Source organism: Zeus faber (assembly GCF_960531495.2).
Source record: "Zeus faber genome assembly, chromosome: 3".
Lineage (NCBI taxonomy): Eukaryota > Metazoa > Chordata > Actinopteri > Zeiformes > Zeidae > Zeus > Zeus faber.
In genome coordinates this window covers 29,593,980-29,613,453 of record NC_137190.1, presented here as the reverse complement: position 1 = coordinate 29,613,453, position 19,474 = coordinate 29,593,980, and the positions used below count along the sequence as shown (strand labels likewise).

General features: G+C 47.6%; 2 protein-coding genes across 6 annotated transcripts in view; one reads left to right on the top strand and one right to left on the bottom strand.

Moving 5' to 3' along the window:
• marchf7 (membrane-associated ring finger (C3HC4) 7) overlaps window positions 1–10,662 on the top strand; it is a 12,204-nt gene extending 1,542 nt beyond the window's left edge. For 3 of the 5 annotated variants that reach the window (XM_079998254.1, XM_079998256.1, XM_079998255.1), the window contains exons 2-11: window positions 2,172–2,380; window positions 3,161–3,307; window positions 3,953–4,118; window positions 5,913–6,089; window positions 6,453–7,527; window positions 8,461–8,630; window positions 8,716–8,819; window positions 9,013–9,114; window positions 9,535–9,583; window positions 9,900–10,662. In XM_079998254.1, the coding sequence (XP_079854380.1) occupies window positions 2,183–2,380; window positions 3,161–3,307; window positions 3,953–4,118; window positions 5,913–6,089; window positions 6,453–7,527; window positions 8,461–8,630; window positions 8,716–8,819; window positions 9,013–9,114; window positions 9,535–9,583; window positions 9,900–10,051 (2,340 nt within the window). In that variant the 5' untranslated portion in view covers window positions 2,172–2,182 and the 3' untranslated portion in view covers window positions 10,052–10,662. The remainder of the gene's footprint in view (window positions 1–2,171; window positions 2,381–3,160; window positions 3,308–3,952; window positions 4,119–5,912; window positions 6,090–6,452; window positions 7,528–8,460; window positions 8,631–8,715; window positions 8,820–9,012; window positions 9,115–9,534; window positions 9,584–9,899) is intronic. The other 2 variants (XM_079998257.1, XM_079998258.1) reach the window with 2 other exon arrangements.
• Window positions 10,663–10,986: 324 nt separating this feature from the next.
• Window positions 10,987–19,474, bottom strand: part of ly75 (lymphocyte antigen 75) — a 29,031-nt gene continuing 20,543 nt past the window's right edge. The window contains exons 20-35 of the mRNA XM_079998102.1: window positions 19,394–19,470; window positions 19,169–19,305; window positions 17,590–17,701; window positions 17,307–17,467; window positions 16,894–17,014; window positions 16,468–16,688; window positions 16,180–16,342; window positions 15,357–15,521; window positions 15,117–15,239; window positions 14,806–14,991; window positions 14,452–14,675; window positions 14,171–14,369; window positions 13,536–13,697; window positions 13,283–13,399; window positions 12,431–12,628; window positions 10,987–12,331 (exon numbers count right to left, since the gene is read on the bottom strand). Of these exons, the coding sequence (XP_079854228.1) occupies window positions 12,156–12,331; window positions 12,431–12,628; window positions 13,283–13,399; window positions 13,536–13,697; window positions 14,171–14,369; window positions 14,452–14,675; window positions 14,806–14,991; window positions 15,117–15,239; window positions 15,357–15,521; window positions 16,180–16,342; window positions 16,468–16,688; window positions 16,894–17,014; window positions 17,307–17,467; window positions 17,590–17,701; window positions 19,169–19,305; window positions 19,394–19,470 (2,542 nt within the window). The 3' untranslated portion in view covers window positions 10,987–12,155. The remainder of the gene's footprint in view (window positions 12,332–12,430; window positions 12,629–13,282; window positions 13,400–13,535; window positions 13,698–14,170; window positions 14,370–14,451; window positions 14,676–14,805; window positions 14,992–15,116; window positions 15,240–15,356; window positions 15,522–16,179; window positions 16,343–16,467; window positions 16,689–16,893; window positions 17,015–17,306; window positions 17,468–17,589; window positions 17,702–19,168; window positions 19,306–19,393; window positions 19,471–19,474) is intronic.

Here is a 19,474-nt window from a genome sequence, read left to right as displayed (position 1 = left end):
AACAGCCGTTTTCGGACCAAACAGTTCTGTGGACTCCCTCGGGGGGGGCTGGGGAGGTCCCCTGAGAACTAGATACCTTCAAGGGCCTTTTTTTCCCCCTCTGGTTGCATTCTGCACACTGCTGGTGCAGTAGGAATGCTGCACTGACGCGGGCCAATGGGGTTTCAGCATGTGTTTTTATTAGTCAGTAAACTGTAACTTTTTTTCACCTTATCAGGCAACCAAAATCTGTTTCTGAACAAATTTGAAGCGAGAAATTAGCAATCCAGTTGCTTAATGGTCACTCATATTATGTCTACAAGACGTAATTTTAATGTTTGTTTCCGACTTTCTTAAGGCATGGGCTTGTATTGGGGACGCTGCATCGGGATTTTTTTTTGTTTTGTTTTGTTTTAAAGTTGGAAAATGAAATAAATCTACAATAAAAATACTAATTATATATATATATATATATATATATATATATATATATTTTTTTTTTTTTTATTGCCGCAGAGAGTACGAGTGTACCTCGCCACCCATAGCGGTGCGAGCCGGTTGGGGCACACTGAGGACAGGCTCCCCTTGTCAGGGGGAGGTCCCGAGGTCGGGACGGAGGGTACCGTTTTTTAAATTCTTAAAATAAAAAAAATAAAAAAGATCTATTTATTTTTTATGTTTTGGAAATGAATTGCGGGTAAATAGACTTGTATACTTTAAATGAAGCGTGTTTTGTTTTTGGCTTGTGACCGTTTTACATGGGTTGCCGGTGCTGAATTGGCTCATATATATGTTCGACCAATCGAGACCTGGAGAACAGCGTTATAACTACAATCATTCCTAGTTCCTGCAGAGTGTGAGTGTGAGTGTGAGTGTGAGTGTGAGTGTGAGTGTGTTTGCGCTGACAGTACACTGCAGGCGGATAAATGACTCATGCCTTGGGGCCCCTTTTCTTACAGGCCTCAAAAACTGTGTCCCAAAAGTTGATTCAAGGTCATCAGACATCCAAAAGTCATGTTTTGTTGTTTACGGTATGCCCATGAATATCCAACATACTTGAAAGTTAGATTGAGATATTGAACTGTGGGCATAGCGAGTACCGCTGAGTGCTGGTGGCTTACTAAATTTAGCATCTTCTCCGCTTGGCAGGTACAGATGGAGAAGAGGTTTAAACACTTTAGAATTCTTGTATGAGCTCATCTTGTTATTCCAGTGCACTACTATTATCAGAGGGTCATTTCAGCCAGAACATTTGATTTAAATGTGAGTGCAGGTGAGAGGCAATATTGAAACGAATGCTGTTTTATTTACCTTTTCAGTGAAAGTCTAGTTTTAATTAATCTATATCGCAAACATAATATTGACATTGACAATGTCTGTTTTTCTAATATTTTATTTCAAGTTATGAAGTGTGGATTGCAAACACTGACACTGATAAGCCACAATTACTGATGCATTTATTACATTCTATACAGATCTAGCAAACAGGCGTTTGAGATAGGTACTTTGCAATTTTCTCAGCAGCTCATATCAAAACAGTATGTTAAATAATAATGCAATATTATAAAAAAGAAAATTGCAAAATATAGAAAACCACTGCAATAAGATTGTAAAATACGCTAAACCTAATGGTAAACAGCAGATATAACATAGAATTAACAGAAAAACAACAATAAATTAAAGATAAAAATGAGACCAAAATAAACAGTATGCCTTAAAAAAACCCAACAACAATCGTCCTATAACTTCTGAAATAAACAGTGAACCAGATAGATTTAGACAGAAATAGTGATGTACAATAGTTAATATTACAATAATAGTTTTCATAGCGAGGGCACGTGGAGTCGAGTTTTCTTGGATCCTTGGCTGCTGGTGTGTCTCAGTGATCGAGTCCAGGAACGTTCAGTGGCTGACAGCAAGTCAACCAAGGCAGCGTGCTCGTCTCGGTCACTGCAAAGACCGACGCGGACTAAGAATTCAGATGTTTAACACTCAAAGCATTATGAGATCTGGACATTCTAGATCTTTCCTCATGCTGGGGGGGTGGGGTGGGGGGGGGGGGGGGGGGTTCTGTGCTATGCTGCTTTATAACCCTTTGTGATTCAGAGTGGAAGGCTCTGAGGGGTGGTCCACTACTACGTCTGTGCCGGTGGAGAGCTCTTTAAGACGTTGTTCTTAACGTTTGTTTGCAGTTAACCTCGAGATGGACTCCAGCTCTCGCAGATTTCCTTTCTCCGTGTCAGGCTCCCGGTCGTCCTTCACCACCCCTTCATCCCTCTCCTCTTCCTCCTCCTCCTCCTCGCTGAGCTCCAGCAGGCAGTATGGTCGAGACCGGCTGCTGGGCAGCAGCGGCTGCTATCCCCGGGCCTCGTCTACACTCAAACCAGAACTAGAGCACCAGGTAGGTCGGTGCCCGGCGCTACTATAATCCAGGTGTGTCATTTGAATTCTGTAGTGCACTTTTATCCAGAAGACCTGTGTTTTTCCTGAGCCTGAGCGTTTAATGGCTATATTGCCTTACGGACTACCAAGATCTCAACCCGAGAAATACCGCTCAATGCCAAGTAAGAGCTGTCTGCTTTTCAGAGCGGTGATGACGAACCCAAACAACATGGTGCTGATGGCCTGCGGTTCGTGTTGTCTCCCGCGTGGTCGCCATCCTCGGGGCGTCGACGGGGGACTCGAGAGTAGTGTGTGGCGCAGAGAGAAAGGTCTCGGGGGCTCTGTTTCTGCGGCTCCCCGCAGGGTTATGGGAGCTTGAGGCTGTATCTGTGGCGCTGCAGCAGCAGCAGCACTTTAGCAGGGCTTTTAATAGGCGGTCCAGATTCCAGAGCAGTCGTGTGTGTATTTCAACCCTGCCGCTCGTCGCGGCCTTGCAGGATAGAGTTACTGCTCAGCCGCTCATTCCTGCTCTTTCCAGTTCTTCCCAGAGTCCAGGCGCGATGCGAAGACATGACAAACAAGCTTCTGCATCGTCTCCATGACTGTTATTTGCTGTAATCATTCGTCGTTCCAGCCCACTAATCATAAAGTTGTTTAAAAGCATACCTGTTAGTTATTTTACGAGGTGGCCAACATGAGTAGAAAGCCGACAATTGGTGAGAAGTCTGGAATTAACTGGAAGTTTTGGTGCCGTTTAGAGAACCGTTGATGGAATTTGGCCTCCCCGTTTCCGTTGTAGAGTTCTCGCTACCTGAGCTCAGCCAGAGCCAGCAGCAGCTCTTCCAGCCGCTCCCCGAGCTGGAAGCTGCCGTCGTCTCTGAGCTCCTCCTCCACGTCGTACGAGCGGCCGTGGGCCGACTCCAAGCTCGGCAGCAGGGACAAACTGGTATGCCGGTGCTGCTCGTGTGGTTTGCTTTTCTTTAATGGCACAGCAAAATAAAGATTGCTCGACTGGCTCTCCTGTAAAACAGTGGAACCTTCTCCGTTTCTCGTTTGGTCTTTCTTTCTAATTTTGACAGTCGTGCCTGCTGTGTGCTGTATATAGTCCGAAATATGTTTTGCCAGTGTGCCCTGCTTCGTGTATACTCCTACCCAAATGTGCACATTATAGGGGTAGTTTTGCAGACCTAATCTCAATAAGAACTAAGCTAATCGTACTTAAATTAATCCAGAATTTAAAGGGGACCTATTAAAGAGGGAGAATTATTATAATTTTTTTTTAATTAAGACTAGAGCAAGTCTGAGACTTTTAAACCATGAATGAGAGAGGCCATTTTAGTTAGATTAGGCCTAATCTGTGTCTGCAAAACCGCCCCATAGTCTAGTCTATTATGTTTGAGTGCTGAAAAATGTCGTGTGTGTGTGTGTGTGTGTGTGTGTGTGTGTGTGTGTGTGTGTGTGTGTGTGTGTGTGTGTGTGTGTGTGTGTGTGTGTGTGTGTGTGTGTGTGTGTGTGTGTGTGTGTGTGTGTGTGTGTGTGTGTGTGATATATATATATATAATGTTTTTTTTTTATTTTTTAACTTTCTCAGGGTGATTCGACGAGGTTGGGGTCGTACACAGGGCTGTTGAAGGCCGACGACGGAGACTCTAAGAGGGCCAAGCTGACGTACGGCAGCAGAGGAGAGTATTCCAAGGCGTCGTCCACCTCGATCCCTGGATCCCTGTACTCCAGCAGCAGGTTCAGCAGCGGTGCAGGTACCTCGCCCTGTCTGAGCTCAGCTTGAAAACAAGACAACAATGACGTATCTGCTTTTCATTACCAATTGTGTTCTCCTTAAAGAGCAACTATCAGGATTTTTTAATTTTTATTTTTTTAATTAATTCACAATCTTGGGCTTACGCCGAACATGGTTTGGAAAAAAAACAATTTGAACCTTTTTTTTTTTTTATAGGCAAAATGGGCAAAAATACAGGAAAGTTAAAGACACGTTTGCAGACCAAAAAAAGAAAAGGTCCTTTTTATACATGTGGGCTGGTGGCGTCACAAAAGGAGTCGTCGTCTCACGCCACAGCGCAGTAGCAGGGTGCTCGTCAGTCGGCAGGTCCGTCAGTTCGTTTCGCAGATATTTAGGATGGTGAATGGATTTAGAATTTACACCAGAGAAAGCTGAGTTTTCACAAAATACTCGACTGCTGCAGCAGCAGCAGCAGGTGGTTTGGGAAATAAATCTAGAATTAAAAACACCCTCTGAGCATCTCTGCTTCTCCTCTACTTGCCAAGTGTCCATTCACTGCAGCGCCAGCTCTGTCCCGTCTCCCTCATGTGTTCAAGTTCGCAGGCAATGTCACATTTCAACCCCTTTCCCACTGCACCACAAACCCGGTAACACCCACTCATATACAGCATTTGTCATTATTGGGAAAAGTTAAACCCGGGTTTCAGTCCCGGGTCAAATGACACAGGTTTTCATTGGCTCCACCTCTGATGGAAACACGACACCCGGGTAGACACGCTTATTTTCACCCCTTCACGAGCGCGAAGTGACGCGTGTTGAATTTCCGAACGTTGGCGTATGAATAAACAGAAATATCCGTGTATCATTAGATCCTTTTTATATCTGAAATCCAAAATCAGAAGTAAATGACTTTTTTCCCATGTGAGGGACCATAAAATGTTTTGAGCGTGGGGATCGCTCTGTGGGGACCACAGCGGAGAACCCCCACACTCCCCGCCGGTCTCCAAGCCAGTCCAGCACCGCCCCAAGCCGGTCTCAGAGCCGGAGGATCGTCTCCCACTCCCCACCGCCGAAGGACTGGTCCGTGCAGCGGTGCTGCCGGTGCGGCTGCTTCTACCGCAGTGTTGCAGAGTTTTACAGTTTTATGTCGTTTGTTGAAGTTGTCGTCTCTACTGGTTTTTCCCCAATCACACTGGAAACAGGACACGCCCCTTTTCCAGCGTGTTCGTGACGTCGAACGTGACACACCAGAAAGGAAAAAAGAACGGCATTTCTCCTGGCAATGGGAAAGGCGTCAATCATCTCTTTTTAGTGGGTTTATCTGCGTTTTTAAGAAAATAAAAAAACAAAACTGGGTACCCGCTAATTTTGGTATTAAAACAGTATTAGGTTGCCGTGGCTATTTACATTACAAAAATGAGTTTAGCTGTAATTCTAAGTAAAAGAAAATAATTCTTAAATGGAATTGCTATCTAATATCCCCACACATTCAAGTTCAAGAGGTTTATTTGTCACATACATATGCATACGGTCATACATATATGCAGTGAAATGTCATGACATTCACTGGGTATTCCAACCTGCAAATTACTCTGTGTACCCAAGACACTATAAGTGTTCACTGTGGAGTGTGGGCTGGTCTGGCTTGAGTTTGGACTGGATCTGTCTGTCCATCTTTTTCTTGTCTTTTATTTTGTTTGGTTGGTTTTACCTTTCATTTTTTTCTTGCCTTAATCTGTATTAATTTAATAATTAGTTTTTCTTGTTTTTGTTCTTTCATTGTTTGTTTGTTTGTCTGTTTGTTTTATACCAGATGCAACCGACTCAACGAGGAGCTTGTGTCGCTTGCGGCAGACGTCTTCCTCGCTGTCCTCCTCCTCCTCCAGCTTCTCCCCCAAGCCGGTGCTGTCCAGAGGGGAGCTGGAGACGAGGCCTGATCCCGGCCTGGCCAGCCTGGGGGAAGGCCGGCTCCGGAGCTCCGCACTGACTTGTACGAAAATAAATGAAAAAAATCTTTCGAAAAATATTTTTGTAGTTTAAATGAAGGATGATAGAAATGTGGATGACCTAGAACAATGTCAGATCTGGAATCTTTTTATGTTTTTTTGAAGTATTTTGAAGGCGAACCCTAACATGCAACCGACACATTCTCAGTTTGCATAACATTTACACTTTATTATTCCCCCAGAGGGAAATTCAGCTGCTAAAATCAAATGGAATCAAAGGATGAACCTTAATTTGGGGCGTCAGGCCCATTAAAAAGCACGTTGATTCCATAGCGTACGGATACATTACTCGGATCCTTTCACTGGGATTTGTGCTCACTTCGTTGTTTTCCTCTTTCCCACTGCAGACCAGCCAGACAGGTACTCCTCCACCTATGCACAGGGGGCACGGCCCAAAGAGACGCCGCACTCCTCCACCTCCTCCTTCACCAGGGAAAGCTCCCTAAGCCGCCACCACCTCTCCTCCTCCTCCTCCTCTTCCTCCTACCACTCGTCTGCCGCTCGAGACTTAAACTCCAGGGTCGCCGGCCGCACCCTCAGCGGCTCCTCCCTCCTCCACCCCTCTCACCCAACGCCGCTCGGATCCCCCGAACCCACCTCTGCGGCCGCCTCTCCTTCTGCGTCCTCCGTCTCCTACTTCTACAGCTTCTCCTCCCGGGCCCGGAGGGAGCCCAGCCCGCCCTCCGCCCCGACCCCCCCTGCACCTGAGGCGCCGGCGGGGCCCGAAGGTCGGCTCTCCACTCGCCGCCTGCTGTCCAGACTGTTCTCTCGCCGCTCCAGCCAAGACTCCTCCTCTTCTTCCTCCTCTTCCTCTTCCTCCGCCCGCCCCCAGGCTGCTGCCGAGAGCCCCCCACCCACAAGCGTCGCTGTGGCGTCCGACCCGGAGGAGGTGGACGAGCCCCCCGTGCCCAGAGATTTGGACTCGGCCCTGGACTTCCTCCGGCGCCGCAGGCTGGTGCATTCCCGGAACCAGGAGACGCAGATTGCGGGCACCCAGAGCAGCATGGATGCCAGGAGGGCCTCTACTGGTGGCACCAGGACCAGTACCAGTATTAGTACTGGGGGAGCCTCCTCCTGGCTCTCCTCCTCTCTCCGTAACCACTGCACCCCCCTGTTCTCCCGCCAGCAGAGAGATGGCGCCGCCGAAAAATCACCAGAGGAGAGCGAGGACGAGGAGCCGGAGGAAGAGGATGCGGGGGCGGGGGCGGGGGCAGGGGCCCCCGGACCCCCTGGGCCGGGCGTCTTCAGAGTGCAGCAGACGCAGGGGCTCCTCCAGGACGACGGGTTCATCTTCTCCGCACACCCTAGGGTGACTGTGTACGAGAACATCCTGGTGCACGTGGACGAAGCAGAGAGCCGCCCGGCGAAGAGTGTGCCGGACCCCGCCAGGGACCCCGAGAGGCTTCGCAAGATCCAGGAAAGGTGTGTGTCCAGTGTTATGGGCCCAGCAGCGAGTAGGTTTTAATATCTGACCGTACAGGGTCCTCTGGAGCTTTACTCTTCAATAGAAGATTTTAAGGTACGATCATTAATTTTTGGATTCTGTGGTAAGATTAGCGGCCTCTGAATGAAAAGCAGTTGTGAAGCATCTTCTTCCTGAAATATAAGTTGACACGATTAAAAGACATGATGTCATGGTGCCCATGAGACTAGCAGTCAGCACGGTAAATCTCAGTGGAATCGCAGGGCTCCAGACTAACCTTTTAGTTTGGTGGCACTCGTGTGCCTAACTTTTTTTCATGTAGATGCACCAGCACGTCATTTAGCTGCACCCAAAAATGTTTAGGTCAGATTTAGACCTTTTAGGACAGGGGGGACAGGTGGAACGGTTATCTGCACCGATGATATCGGGTCTGGACCGGGTCTTTCAGCACCGGGGACAAGTGTAACAAGTGTAATCAATAATTCTCTTCATTTTGATTTAGGTGCTAAGTTTGAAGGGTGTCGTGATTGCTCTCGTTCTTGTGCAAGGAATATGGGATGATTACAGGGCGCGGTCTCACACGTGAAGCGGTTTCGGGGCCAAAACACTTCTGGGGTCTCCCTGGTTTCTCGAGCTGTGCTTAGAACTACGCTAAAAAAAAGTTCCTCTGGTCCAGAAACGCCTTCACACACATACACAAACATGCACGCCACATCCCACTATACACTGACAAAATCATCTACAGATAATAGGCTATGTTTACAATATTTTTTCGAAGGCAAACATCTGCACACCCAGTTGGTGTTTGTAAAAATGTTTTGTTTTATGTATTTATTTATCAGACCTGCTAAATTTCAGGTGCACTTGACAGATTTTTGGTGGCACCCTGGATCCCTGAATGGGAGTGACTGAGTCCTTGTTGGTCCTTTCAGCCTCCTGCTGGAGGAGTCTGACGAGGAGGAGGGCGACCTGTGTCGCATCTGCCAGATGGGGGACGAGTCTCCGTCCAACCCTCTGATCGAGCCATGCCGCTGCACGGGAAGCCTGCAGTACGTGCACCAGGAGTGTATCAAGAAGTGGCTCTGCTCCAAGATCAGCTCAGGTGCTCCTCGGGGAAAGCAGGAAAGCCGCAAATGGTCTGAACCGGAATTTGTACGAATTGCGCTCTCGTTGGCTCTCTCACGCAGGCACCAACCTGGAGGCCATCACGTCCTGCGAGCTCTGCAAGCAGAAGCTTCACCTGAACATAGACAACTTTGACGTCAGCGCGTTGTACCGAACGCATGTTCAGGTCAGTCTACAGCTCCGCCCACTTTGCAAATGACTCTTTAACAGGAATGTTGTCAAGTGAGTAGGCGTTGTATCCGGGGCTGATGTTTTGCCTTTGGATCCTGCGCCAGTGGGTTTATTGACTTGGGTGGAGAACGCGTTGTAGCTTAGCGTTGTTCTGTGTGTGTGTGTGTGTGTGTGTGATTCGCCCTCAGTCGGAGTATGAGTTCATCAGCAGTGGGCTCTACCTGGTGGTTTTGCTGCATCTGTGCGAACAGAGATTCTCGGACGTGCTGGGAGCCGCCAGTGAAGCGGGGGTAATGCTGCACGCACACGAGAGCGCTGCATGAAACGGTCGGGGCGCAAACGGGTCCGTAACGCCTGGCGGGAGGCCGCCGAAAGCCGTGGACGTGTAATGTTTGTTGGTCACTATAGCAGGGGTTCCTATTAATTTCCTACCGTACGCTCCTGCTTAGGAACACACTTCTGCCTACAATGAACCGCTGTGTATTTTAATATTTAACTTAAACCTTGGGGTGGTGGTGGTGGTGGTGTGTATTCTGGGGGGAGGTGGGCGGGTGGGGTTTAAATCTAAAATTTCCCGCGGACCCCGGTTTGGGAACCCCTGCTTGATAGGTCGTCAGACGACGAGCGCGACTTGGCATAATGTCAACGCGATGTGATGTTGATGCTTGACTGTGTTAGAAACGGGACTTCTCTCCCCTTCTGTCGCTCAGTTTTTCAACCTGGCGAGAACTCTCGATCAACACATGGACATTATCGAAAGTACGTCACTCACGCACTCCATGCTCTCTGTACCAACCCAGACATTAGTAACTACGCACCGTGGTGGGGGAAAAAAACCCCCAAAACTAACAAACTCAGCAAGAGCTCTCCACGGCGTCTTGAAACTCACTTTGATAAATCCTGCTTTTAAAGCCTTTTTTAAAGTTTATTCCAATCCAACTAACACTAACCAAACGTTTATTTTAAAAACTTTTTTTTTTACAATCTGACTACTGAGTTGAGGCTTTTTGTTTTTCTGTGTGGCTTGAGCCTAACGCAGCCGGGTGGTCCTCTGAAGAACTTTGTGTGGCTGTAGCCTTCCTCTCCCTTCCAGGCGGCCGTGGGGGGCTGGCGGTGGTGAACCACCACCACCACGACGACGACGACGAGGAGGACGAGGCGACAACGCACGACACCCGACCACTGATCGACTTCTCCGACCTGGACGACATCGAAGAGGAGGATTAATCACCGGGGGGACAAACCAAAAAAAAAAAAAGACATGCAGGGATAGCTCCCCAAGCTGCCTTCTGTAGATATGCAACACGTCGAGACGGGCTTCGTGCGCACCATCACCAACTGCGCTTGGACCCTTCCTACCACGAGTGCTTTAAAGATGGCCGTCGTGACGGGATCTGCATCGACAAACAATCTGTGTCTGTGTTGACGGGAGACAGATGTGTTCATGCTTTTTATTTGAAGAAAACACGTGCGGTGGTAAACTTTCATGGCTGAAATGATTATTTTCTTTTGTTTGTCTCTTGGTTAACTCATTTTTAATTTTGCTCTTGGAGATGGCGTCTGTATGTCAAACCAAGTTTTCCTGGTTACATTTTGCAATAAAGACTTGATTGTAAAGAAATTAGATCATTTGAACGCAAAGTCATTTCTGGGGTGGGGGACAATGTGGAGAAGTTGTTTGGATTGAAGCACATAAGTGACATGAGTTGACTTGTCCGGCAGTAATAGTCGTGTTTGGTATCTCGTTTGTTTTTCCTTGATCAACTTTTTTTGCTACACAGTCAAGATCTTGGAAGTGTATTTTTTAGACGGATGTGCAATTAAAATGTCATGCTGAAGTGTGTGGAATCTTGTCTTTGAATCTTGCACAAGTGACTGTTTCAATCCAGCACTAATTCAGAGAAAAGAGCAAGGGTAGCAAAATGATAATGAAACCAGACGTTCCAGGTAGATGCTCACTGGCATATAACTTTTACGTTGTGCAGCTGGCATGCTTAATGCATAAATGTTATGGGAAAAAGTAAGCTGAGATTGGACTGTTGGTAAACCAATGTGGATTCAGACTGGGAATCTGGGAAGACGAGGTAAAAACACTGTACAGATACTATGAAACGTCTACTTGACTGACTAACAGACAAACGGAAAACATCTGGCACTAAGTATTTAATGGTATGTCATTTTATTGGAGGGCCGCTAAGAGTATCTGGTTGGAGCTGAGACTGCTTATAAACAAACTGCTGCTTACAAAAAAGAAAAACAATAAATAAAGGGAAGCCATAAAAGCTCGAGATATTTTCCTGAAGTTGAAAAGGACTGAGCTATCGCCATTCAAATGTTTTTAAGCATCTTTGGTTCATTTTATATTTACATAAAAAGAAAACATATTTACAAGTTACTCAGAGCAAAGGCTAGTGCAATTTGACAAGTCTTTAAGAAGGAAAAAACATTGTGCTTGGACACAGTAGGGAGTTTAGCTCCGGGGACATATTAAAGTGCATACTTCAGTTCAGTAGTTTGAGTGCATAGCAAATGCAAACTGTAAATGTTGTAAAAAGGACTAATATTCCATCTTCCTGTTCAGACACGTCCTAGACATTTGCAGAACTTAAAAAATATCCAGTTCAATTTCATTTAAATCGCAAACCGCTGAACATTTCTCAACAGACATTAGATGGCAACCCAACAGTTAAGTATCAAGAAACCACAGAAGCAAATGACCCTGAAGCGCAGCGACTCCTTCCTGCGTGACGACAGTTCAAGGCACAGTAAGTGAAGTTTCTCCTCGCCCGTGAAAGTACAATTCTTAAGTCTAAACATCTTAAGGATTAATGATTGTACCTTTAAAATGAAAACTTCAGACATTTCTGGCAACTTTCAAACAAAAGGAAAAAGGCAGCAGGAAAGGCAGTGACCTCTCGCCTTGGGAAATGCTGAACTAATGGGCGCCACAAGGGAAAAAACGTACTTGTAAAATTAATTGTCTTTCTTATAATATACCGCTGATCAATGTACCAAAAAAAAGAAACAAATCACCACAGCAGTAGCTCTTATTCTGCCTTAATATCACTGACGTTCCAGCGGCTTGGACTGAAAAAACCCCCCAAAAAACACCAAACCACAGGGCTGTCATATTTGGCAAATAAACAAACAAACCCTAGGAATATTAAAAACATTTCAAATAAAACAATGGGAGCAGGATGCTCCCTTATCCCTCCTGCTATTTATTGTTAAAGAGCGGTTGTGGCAAAGTCGGCCAGCTGCTTGAGAAATCCCAGATTAATAAATAACACATTATTTAAAAAAAAAAAAAAAGGCGGTTTGGGGCGAGGCCTCACTCGGCCTCCGTGATAATACTGGTGGTGTCGGCTTCGTCAAAGCTCCTCTTGTAGCGGACGGTGGAGGAGAAGTCGGCCTTCTTCTTCTTGTAGACCAGGAAGCCGATGGCGCCCAGCAGCCCCAGGACGATGACCAGGAAGAGACCCAGAGCCACCGGGGAGCCTCCCCTACCTGGGCACCGGACACACGGAAGGGAGTCAAACAAGGCTCCGCTCACTTGCCATTTCAAAAATGTTTCAAATCGATATATATTTCAATAACTCGACTCACGTGTGGCCGCTTTGCAGACCACGCGGCCGCGGACGTCCCGGCAGCCCACGCGGCTCCAGAGGCCTCTGTCCGCCATCACCATGACGACGCAGGGAAGCTCCCCCCCGGCCGCAGGATCAGCTGCCGCCACCATGTGGGACTTGGGGTTCCAGTTGGAGAAGCCCAGAGCCGAGCCGTCCTGCCAGGCCACGGGCAGACCTGAGAGGGAGACTGTTAATCAACCATGTTCACTGCTCCCCATTATATTTTACATTATTATTATTATTTTTATTGTTATCATTATATTATTATTATTATTACTATCATCACCATTTGTTTTCTACCTGTACAATACTGTTTATGTACAGTATGGTCATGCCAATAAGGCTTGCCTCGTTTAATTCAATTGAGAATGAGAGAATTAAAAAAAAGGAGCTGTTTGGACTAATCTACGGGCTGGAACCTGAAGGTACAGTATATTGGTTTTACAATACTGTCATCGGGGTATTTTACAGTTTTCTCATCTTTAAGTGTCATCGGTATTTGAAAATCAATACATATAAACAGGGAACAATATCTGACGCCTCCTCCTCTTCCTCAACCAACACAGTGAGAACCACACAGGTGGAAAAATAAAATATTTGGGCTCATGTAGCATTCCAACACATTACGGCTGGTGACAATTAAAAAAAAAAAAACACAAAGGCCACACACAAAGACACATACTCAAACACACACACACTCTAAAAAAAGATTTTATCTCCTCACTTTCCTCCAGAGCTCAAATTCTAATGTGATTACTTTTTAACGTCAACACTTTGCGTATCGCCGTCTCCGCCGTTCTAAACGCTGCTGTTAGACGACGAGACCCACCGCGTTTGTCGACGTCCAGACCCAGCCACACTCTACTGGTGATCAGGGGGTCGTCCAAGACGTGCTCGGCCACAAAGTTGTTCTCTTCCTGGGTGTTGATGGTCAGCACGTGAGCGTCTGCCAAACAAACAAACAAACAAATAAAAGTCTATGGGAGGAACCAGGTTGACGCTGCTGGACATCCTCCATCATGGCTGCGTCCTTCATCATGGCTGCATGCTTCATGTGGATGAGCGTGGTGGGACTCCCTCACCCAGACTCTGGCAGACATCGTGTGCCTCTTGCATGGTGTACACGCTGTAGTTGTAGAAGCCCATGTCGAAAGCGTAGCAGTGGCCCTGGTGCTCAACCCACTTGGACGCACTGTCGGTGAGGGGGCAGTTGTTGGGCGGCTGGACAGTGCTCAGCTTGGCTCCTGGTTCAGAGCGACGGAATTAAGAGCACAAGTCATGTGGTAAACGGCGGCTCAGCGCTCAGCACTGTTGCCTCACAGCAGGAAGGTCCTGGGTTTGAATCCCGGCCCTCCCTGGTCTTTTCTGTGAGGAGCTTGCATGTTCTCCCCCTGTTCGTGTGGGTTTCCCCCCCACCATCAAAATAAATGTATGTTGGGGTTAATAATCCTGACGGTGCCCCTGACCGAGGCACCGGCAAAAGAGCTGGAGTTGGTCCCTGGGCGCGGCACAGTATAGGATGGGTCAAATACAGAGGACACATTTCCTTATGTCCTACCAGTACAATGACAACAAGGAGATATTCCATATTGTAGAGTAGAGGGAGGTAGGGTTCAGTAAAGTTGGGGAGCGGGAAGCAGGATAGAGGTTAGACCGAGGAAGAGGTGGAGTCGAGGTGGAGCAGAGTTAGAGTAGAGGTACCCGGTCCGGGTCTTACTTTGGGAGGCGGTGGTGAAGGTGGTGTTGTAGCAGATGGCGCCCTCGGCTGTGGCGCGGCAGTCTGTCTTGACCCAGCCTCCCTTCGGACTGACATAGACACAGTCCGAGCCCGAGCCCGACCCTCTCTGGGCGTCGGAAATGTCTGCTCTGTAGTCGTATCTGGTGCCGTCGGACCACTCGTAGGTAGAGCCGCCGGCCTGCGCGGGGGGCGGGGATGTTACTTAACTATTTACCAAACTGAGACACTCCTTTGGTGCATGCTGGAGCGGAAGGCCTTACCTCCTGACTGGACAGGCCGATCCAGAGCGGGAAGCCGTCCGTCTTGGCGATGAGCTTCAGGTGCGCGTCGTGCTGGATGTCGTGCACGCTGGCCAGGTGACCGCCACGCCGTCCACACTCCTCCAGAGCCTGGAACCAACTCAGCCTCCTGGTGATAACCTGGTAGGTCAGGTTCCCGTAGTCCTGGTAGTTCTTGGCCGATTGGTTGTAGTCGGCGTTTGGCTCTTTATATACAGAGGGACAAAAACACACACACACGCACTCATGAATTTAACGCCACAATGGCTCAACAAGACGGCCTCAAAATGGAATCCCTCATGGAATGAGATCCCCAAACAGGCGGGATCTACAGACCGTTGTCCAGTTTACAGGCCACGATGCTCCTCTGCCTGAACGGTGTAAAGTAGTGCTTGTTGGTGATGAGCTCCCAGACGCCCTCGGCGTTGAGACCCGCCATGAACTCCGCCTCCACGTCGGGCCGGCCATTCCTCCAGTTGGAGTACTGCACGTTGGTGCCGTCGTACCACTTCATCTGGTCATCTAACAGCACAATCCCAACCCCCCAAAATCACCATCATTTGCGTCTCTCATCTTCAAAAGGATGAAAAGTGTAATAATAATAATAATAATAATAATAATAATAATAATAATAATAATGTACCCACCGATGATATCTTTGAACAGCCCCAGCCACACGAACTGCACTAGATTTTGGAAGGGGCTCAGCTGCTGTCGGACAAACTCATTCTCCTCCACATTCCGAATGGTGAGAATGTTTGAGCTTTTATCTGAAACATCCATGACGGCACTTTATTTATTTATTTATTCATTTATTTATTTATCATACCAATCAAGTGATGGATCCAGAGCGTAGCGGTTGTGAAAGCACAAGGCGGCTTTCTCACCGAGTTTCTTGCAGGTGCCCTGAATCTGTCCCTCATGGTAGTGGTCCCACCTGGAGGCCACCAGCTGGAAGGAGTAGCAGTTGCCTTTGAATGGGATCCAGTTGGGACCGTTGACCTTATGGGGACATTTCACCGCGACGTCTTCTGGCTTCATAATGGTTTGCTCTGGAGTGTTGAGAGTGTTGCTTTCAGTTCCTTTCAGTTAAAGACCGCACCACCAACGCCACTTTCCCCTCCTCAGCTTTAAGTAGCCACAGCCAGCACGGAGCAATGAACAATTAATTTTTACACTAAGTGTGGGACTTAGTTTAGGGCCATTAGACTGTAATGACTGACTTAGAATCACAACGACTCGTTACAGACCTCAAACAGGCTTCTGTGTGTGGAAAAACACTCTGCGCAAGTTGTTTTCAGTTTGAAGTGGCTCTCGGTGTCAACACAATATTAAAAAACACTTTTGGGGTTTCTTGTTTTTACCGCTTATTATAATTTTTTGTTTTACAATGTTGCAGCTAGATCTTTGTGCAAGAATTTCATAGCCAGCTATATACTATTTTGTTGTGCTCGTGATCATAACAAATAACTTAAAACACCCTAAATGTTCGTGCAAAAGCTAACCATGCATACGTAGTCCAGTGTCTCGGGGACATTGACAACACACTGGGCGGCTCCAACAGCGTGCAGGCTTTGTACCCATGAGAACTGACGCTTCTCCTTCTAAACTTCAACCCGACCGCCTCTCTGTGGTACGTGGACGCAGCTTCCCGCCATCGTTCCGAGGCCCCCCCACCGCCTACCCTGAACCCCGGAAGTCATCACTCACTGTGCGGCTTGTGGCAGACGGCGCCTCCGAGCACCTCCTCACACTCGGTGGCCTTCCAGAAGCCGTCGGTGTCCTGGTAGACACAGGAGCCGCTGGTGGCCTCCTGAGACCAGCGGCTGAACACGGTGTGGCTGTGGTCCGTCCAGCGGTAATGGATGCCCTTCTGCACACGGCGTCACGACATCATCACAATCACGATCACAATCGGTTTCATTCGCCAGGACATTAACATATATGAGGAATTACTTCCGTTGAGGTTTGGTGCGTTTCATGGCAGACTGGACTCACATCTTCGCTGAACAGGCCGATCCACATGGGCGTGCGTGCGCGGCTCACGTAGACAGTGAGGAGGGACTGCAGGGAGATGTCGGACACGCTCGCCAGGTCCATGTCGTACTTGCTGCACTGCTCCATGGCCTCGAACCAGGTGAGGTTCTGCCGTAGCAGCTGGATGGTGTGGTTGTTGACGTGGACAGGCTCCAAAGGCACCCGAGGCTCCTCCGGTTTATCTGGCGTTGGGAAAAAGTCTCAAGGCGTCATGACGGACAAAAAAGGCTGTGTTGGCATCTATACAAGGGTTGAAAAATTGAAAATTTATCCTTTCAAATCAAGCAAAGTTTGGCTTGCTACATTGCAGGGTGTACGGATGTACTGTACATGTCAATGGAGGCATTGAAAGACTTTTCTTACATGATACACTGGACAATACCTTACCTGCATAGTGCTGGCAAATGCCCGTGTACTGCCTCTCGTTGCAGGTGCTGTAGTCCCAGGTTCCCATCACGTCGGAGCTGGGACTGTTGATCATGAACACGCACACCTCGGGGTCCAAGGCCTGAAACCACATATTATTATCAGTATCTCTCAGTAACATTCTCAGTATCATTTGAAAGGGGAATTTCAAAGGGCTTCAGTGCTCAGGGAACCAAAGTAGCTACTTTGGTCAGTGCAGAAGCTTTAACTCATATTAGTAACTGTAGGTCAGTACCATGTAGATAAATTGTACTCGTAATGGATCCATAATGAAGCAGAAATAACTGGAGCGGTTTAACCGCCGACATCACCTTAAAGTCCACCCGATAGTCGGACTAAAGTCAAAGTGCGAGCTACGGGGAATGGGGACTCACGTTGACCGGCACCGGCCGCAGCATGCCGTGGAGCAGCGGGTTGAAGTTGAGGAAGGAGACGGGGCTTTTGTCCACCCACTCTGGGAGGTGAGCTTTGAGTTTCAGGCCGATCCAAATCCTCTCAGTTACCAGCATTTTTGGCAACTCCGTGGTGATGAAGTCTGAACACAGGCGGCCAAAACAAACGACTTAGCGTGGCAGATCCTTTGTTTTTGGGGTTTTTTTTGCGCCTGCAAATAACTGCGGGGTTAAACTAAACAAACAGGTGTGGAGATGTCCTCACCTTGCTCCACCTGGTCAGAGATGGTGACCAGAGTCCCCCGGTGTGACATGCACTCCTCGTTGGCTGACTTGAATGTGACAGAGGCCTGACTGGTTCTCAGGAATGTGAAGCACTGAAAAACATCAAAATGCTTTATTGATGCGTTATTGATTATTGTGATGCCCGTCGGATTATTATTAAATGCCTAGTCAGTTTGAGAGATAAAAACTAACCCTAACCTAAAAATATCAAGGTAATCTATATTTTGGGTTAACCCTAACACCCTACCCTAAACCTTACCCAAACCCTAAGTTAGGATAGTCAAGAGACAGTGTAAATAAAAGAGGGGGGACCGTAACACTGCTGCCAGTGCACCCACCCTAATGGGGACCACGTCAAAAACCAACCCTGCAACCAAACCTAACCCCAACCCCAACTCCTAAACAAGGACCACAATGTCCTGTGAATTAATAAAATTCTCATGTCTTTGTCAACATGATTGAGAGAGGAGACTAAAGGGGACTGACACCTGTTGGAAAGACAATGTCTCACAGTTCCTTGGTACAGCCTAGTCATGCTATTCGAAATGCTATTTTAAGAGCCGCCCCAGATCCAAAAATCTGTAGCTGCCACCCTTTTACCAGAGGGTGGCGTTAAAACTCCAGATCTTCTCCTTTGACGTGTATAACTGCCTGCACGACAGTAGCTCTTAAAGCAGAGCCTCTCCTCCTTTCTCATTTCCTCAAGAAGAAAGGAAAGGCAGGGGACAGAGTGAGAGGGGATGAGATGCAGCAAATGGCCTTGTGCCGGAATCGAACCTGGGCCGCTCTACCCAGTGAGCCACCCATCTTATTATTATATTATTATATATAATTATATTATTTTTCACATTATCTTCAGCCATAAACTGTGGTTTATTTAAGCTCTGCCAGACACATACAGAATGACTATCCTACGTATCTAATCTAACTATACAGCTAGGAATCTCTGTGTGCATGTATGTATGTCCTTCGATTAGCTCGACAACCGTTCATCAGACATACTTCACACTTAGTGGATGTATTTCTGGGAAACCAAGGACGTGCAGTGTCGAATGTGGTGCAATTTGGACACACGACACGTGTAATAAACAGCGAACATGGATCCAGCAGGGGGCGGGGCTTCAGGGCTCAGCGACTGAGTCACAAAGAGTGTCTTTCCCCGGTGTATGACTTTAACCGGCAGTTTCATCTTCCATTGTGGAACACAGGACTGAATTGATGATATTTGGTTAAACGGTGCCATTCAAATGTCTTAGAAAGTGTTAAATTATGAACGGGCATGCACTATGATCCATACATTTAAAATCAATACATTCATTCATTTTTTTATCTCAGAATCATCTTTTCAAAAGCTGGTTCGGTTTCCCTGGTACATGAGGTTTGGATAAATGGGATTCTACTGTACGTCATGTCATCAGCTGCATAACTGTCGGTGAGATAGAACAGGGGTCTCAAACCACAGGCCCGGGGGGCCACATCCACAATTTAACGCGGCCCCCTGCATGTTTCTAATATATTGTTAAAGCGAATGCATGGAAGTATATATGGAAGGGTCAGACCTTGTCTCTGAAGGCCAGGGAGCCGTTCGTGCAGGGCAGTCCGTCGGCATGCGGCTGCAGTGGGAACCGCTCCACCAGCGTGATGTTGTGCCGCTCGCACACAAACGGCAGCTTCCGCTCACAGCTGTAGTCGTGCTCTGCAAGGAAACGTACGACGAGCGTGTTAGGAAGAGACCTAGAACTAAAAAAATAAAATAAAAATAAACAAAAGTGTTGTGTATCCACCTGGGAAGAGGTTTTCAGGACTGAGAGAGGTGCAGCGGCCAAGGAACACCGAGTGATAGAAGTGCATCTGGTTGAACCTGG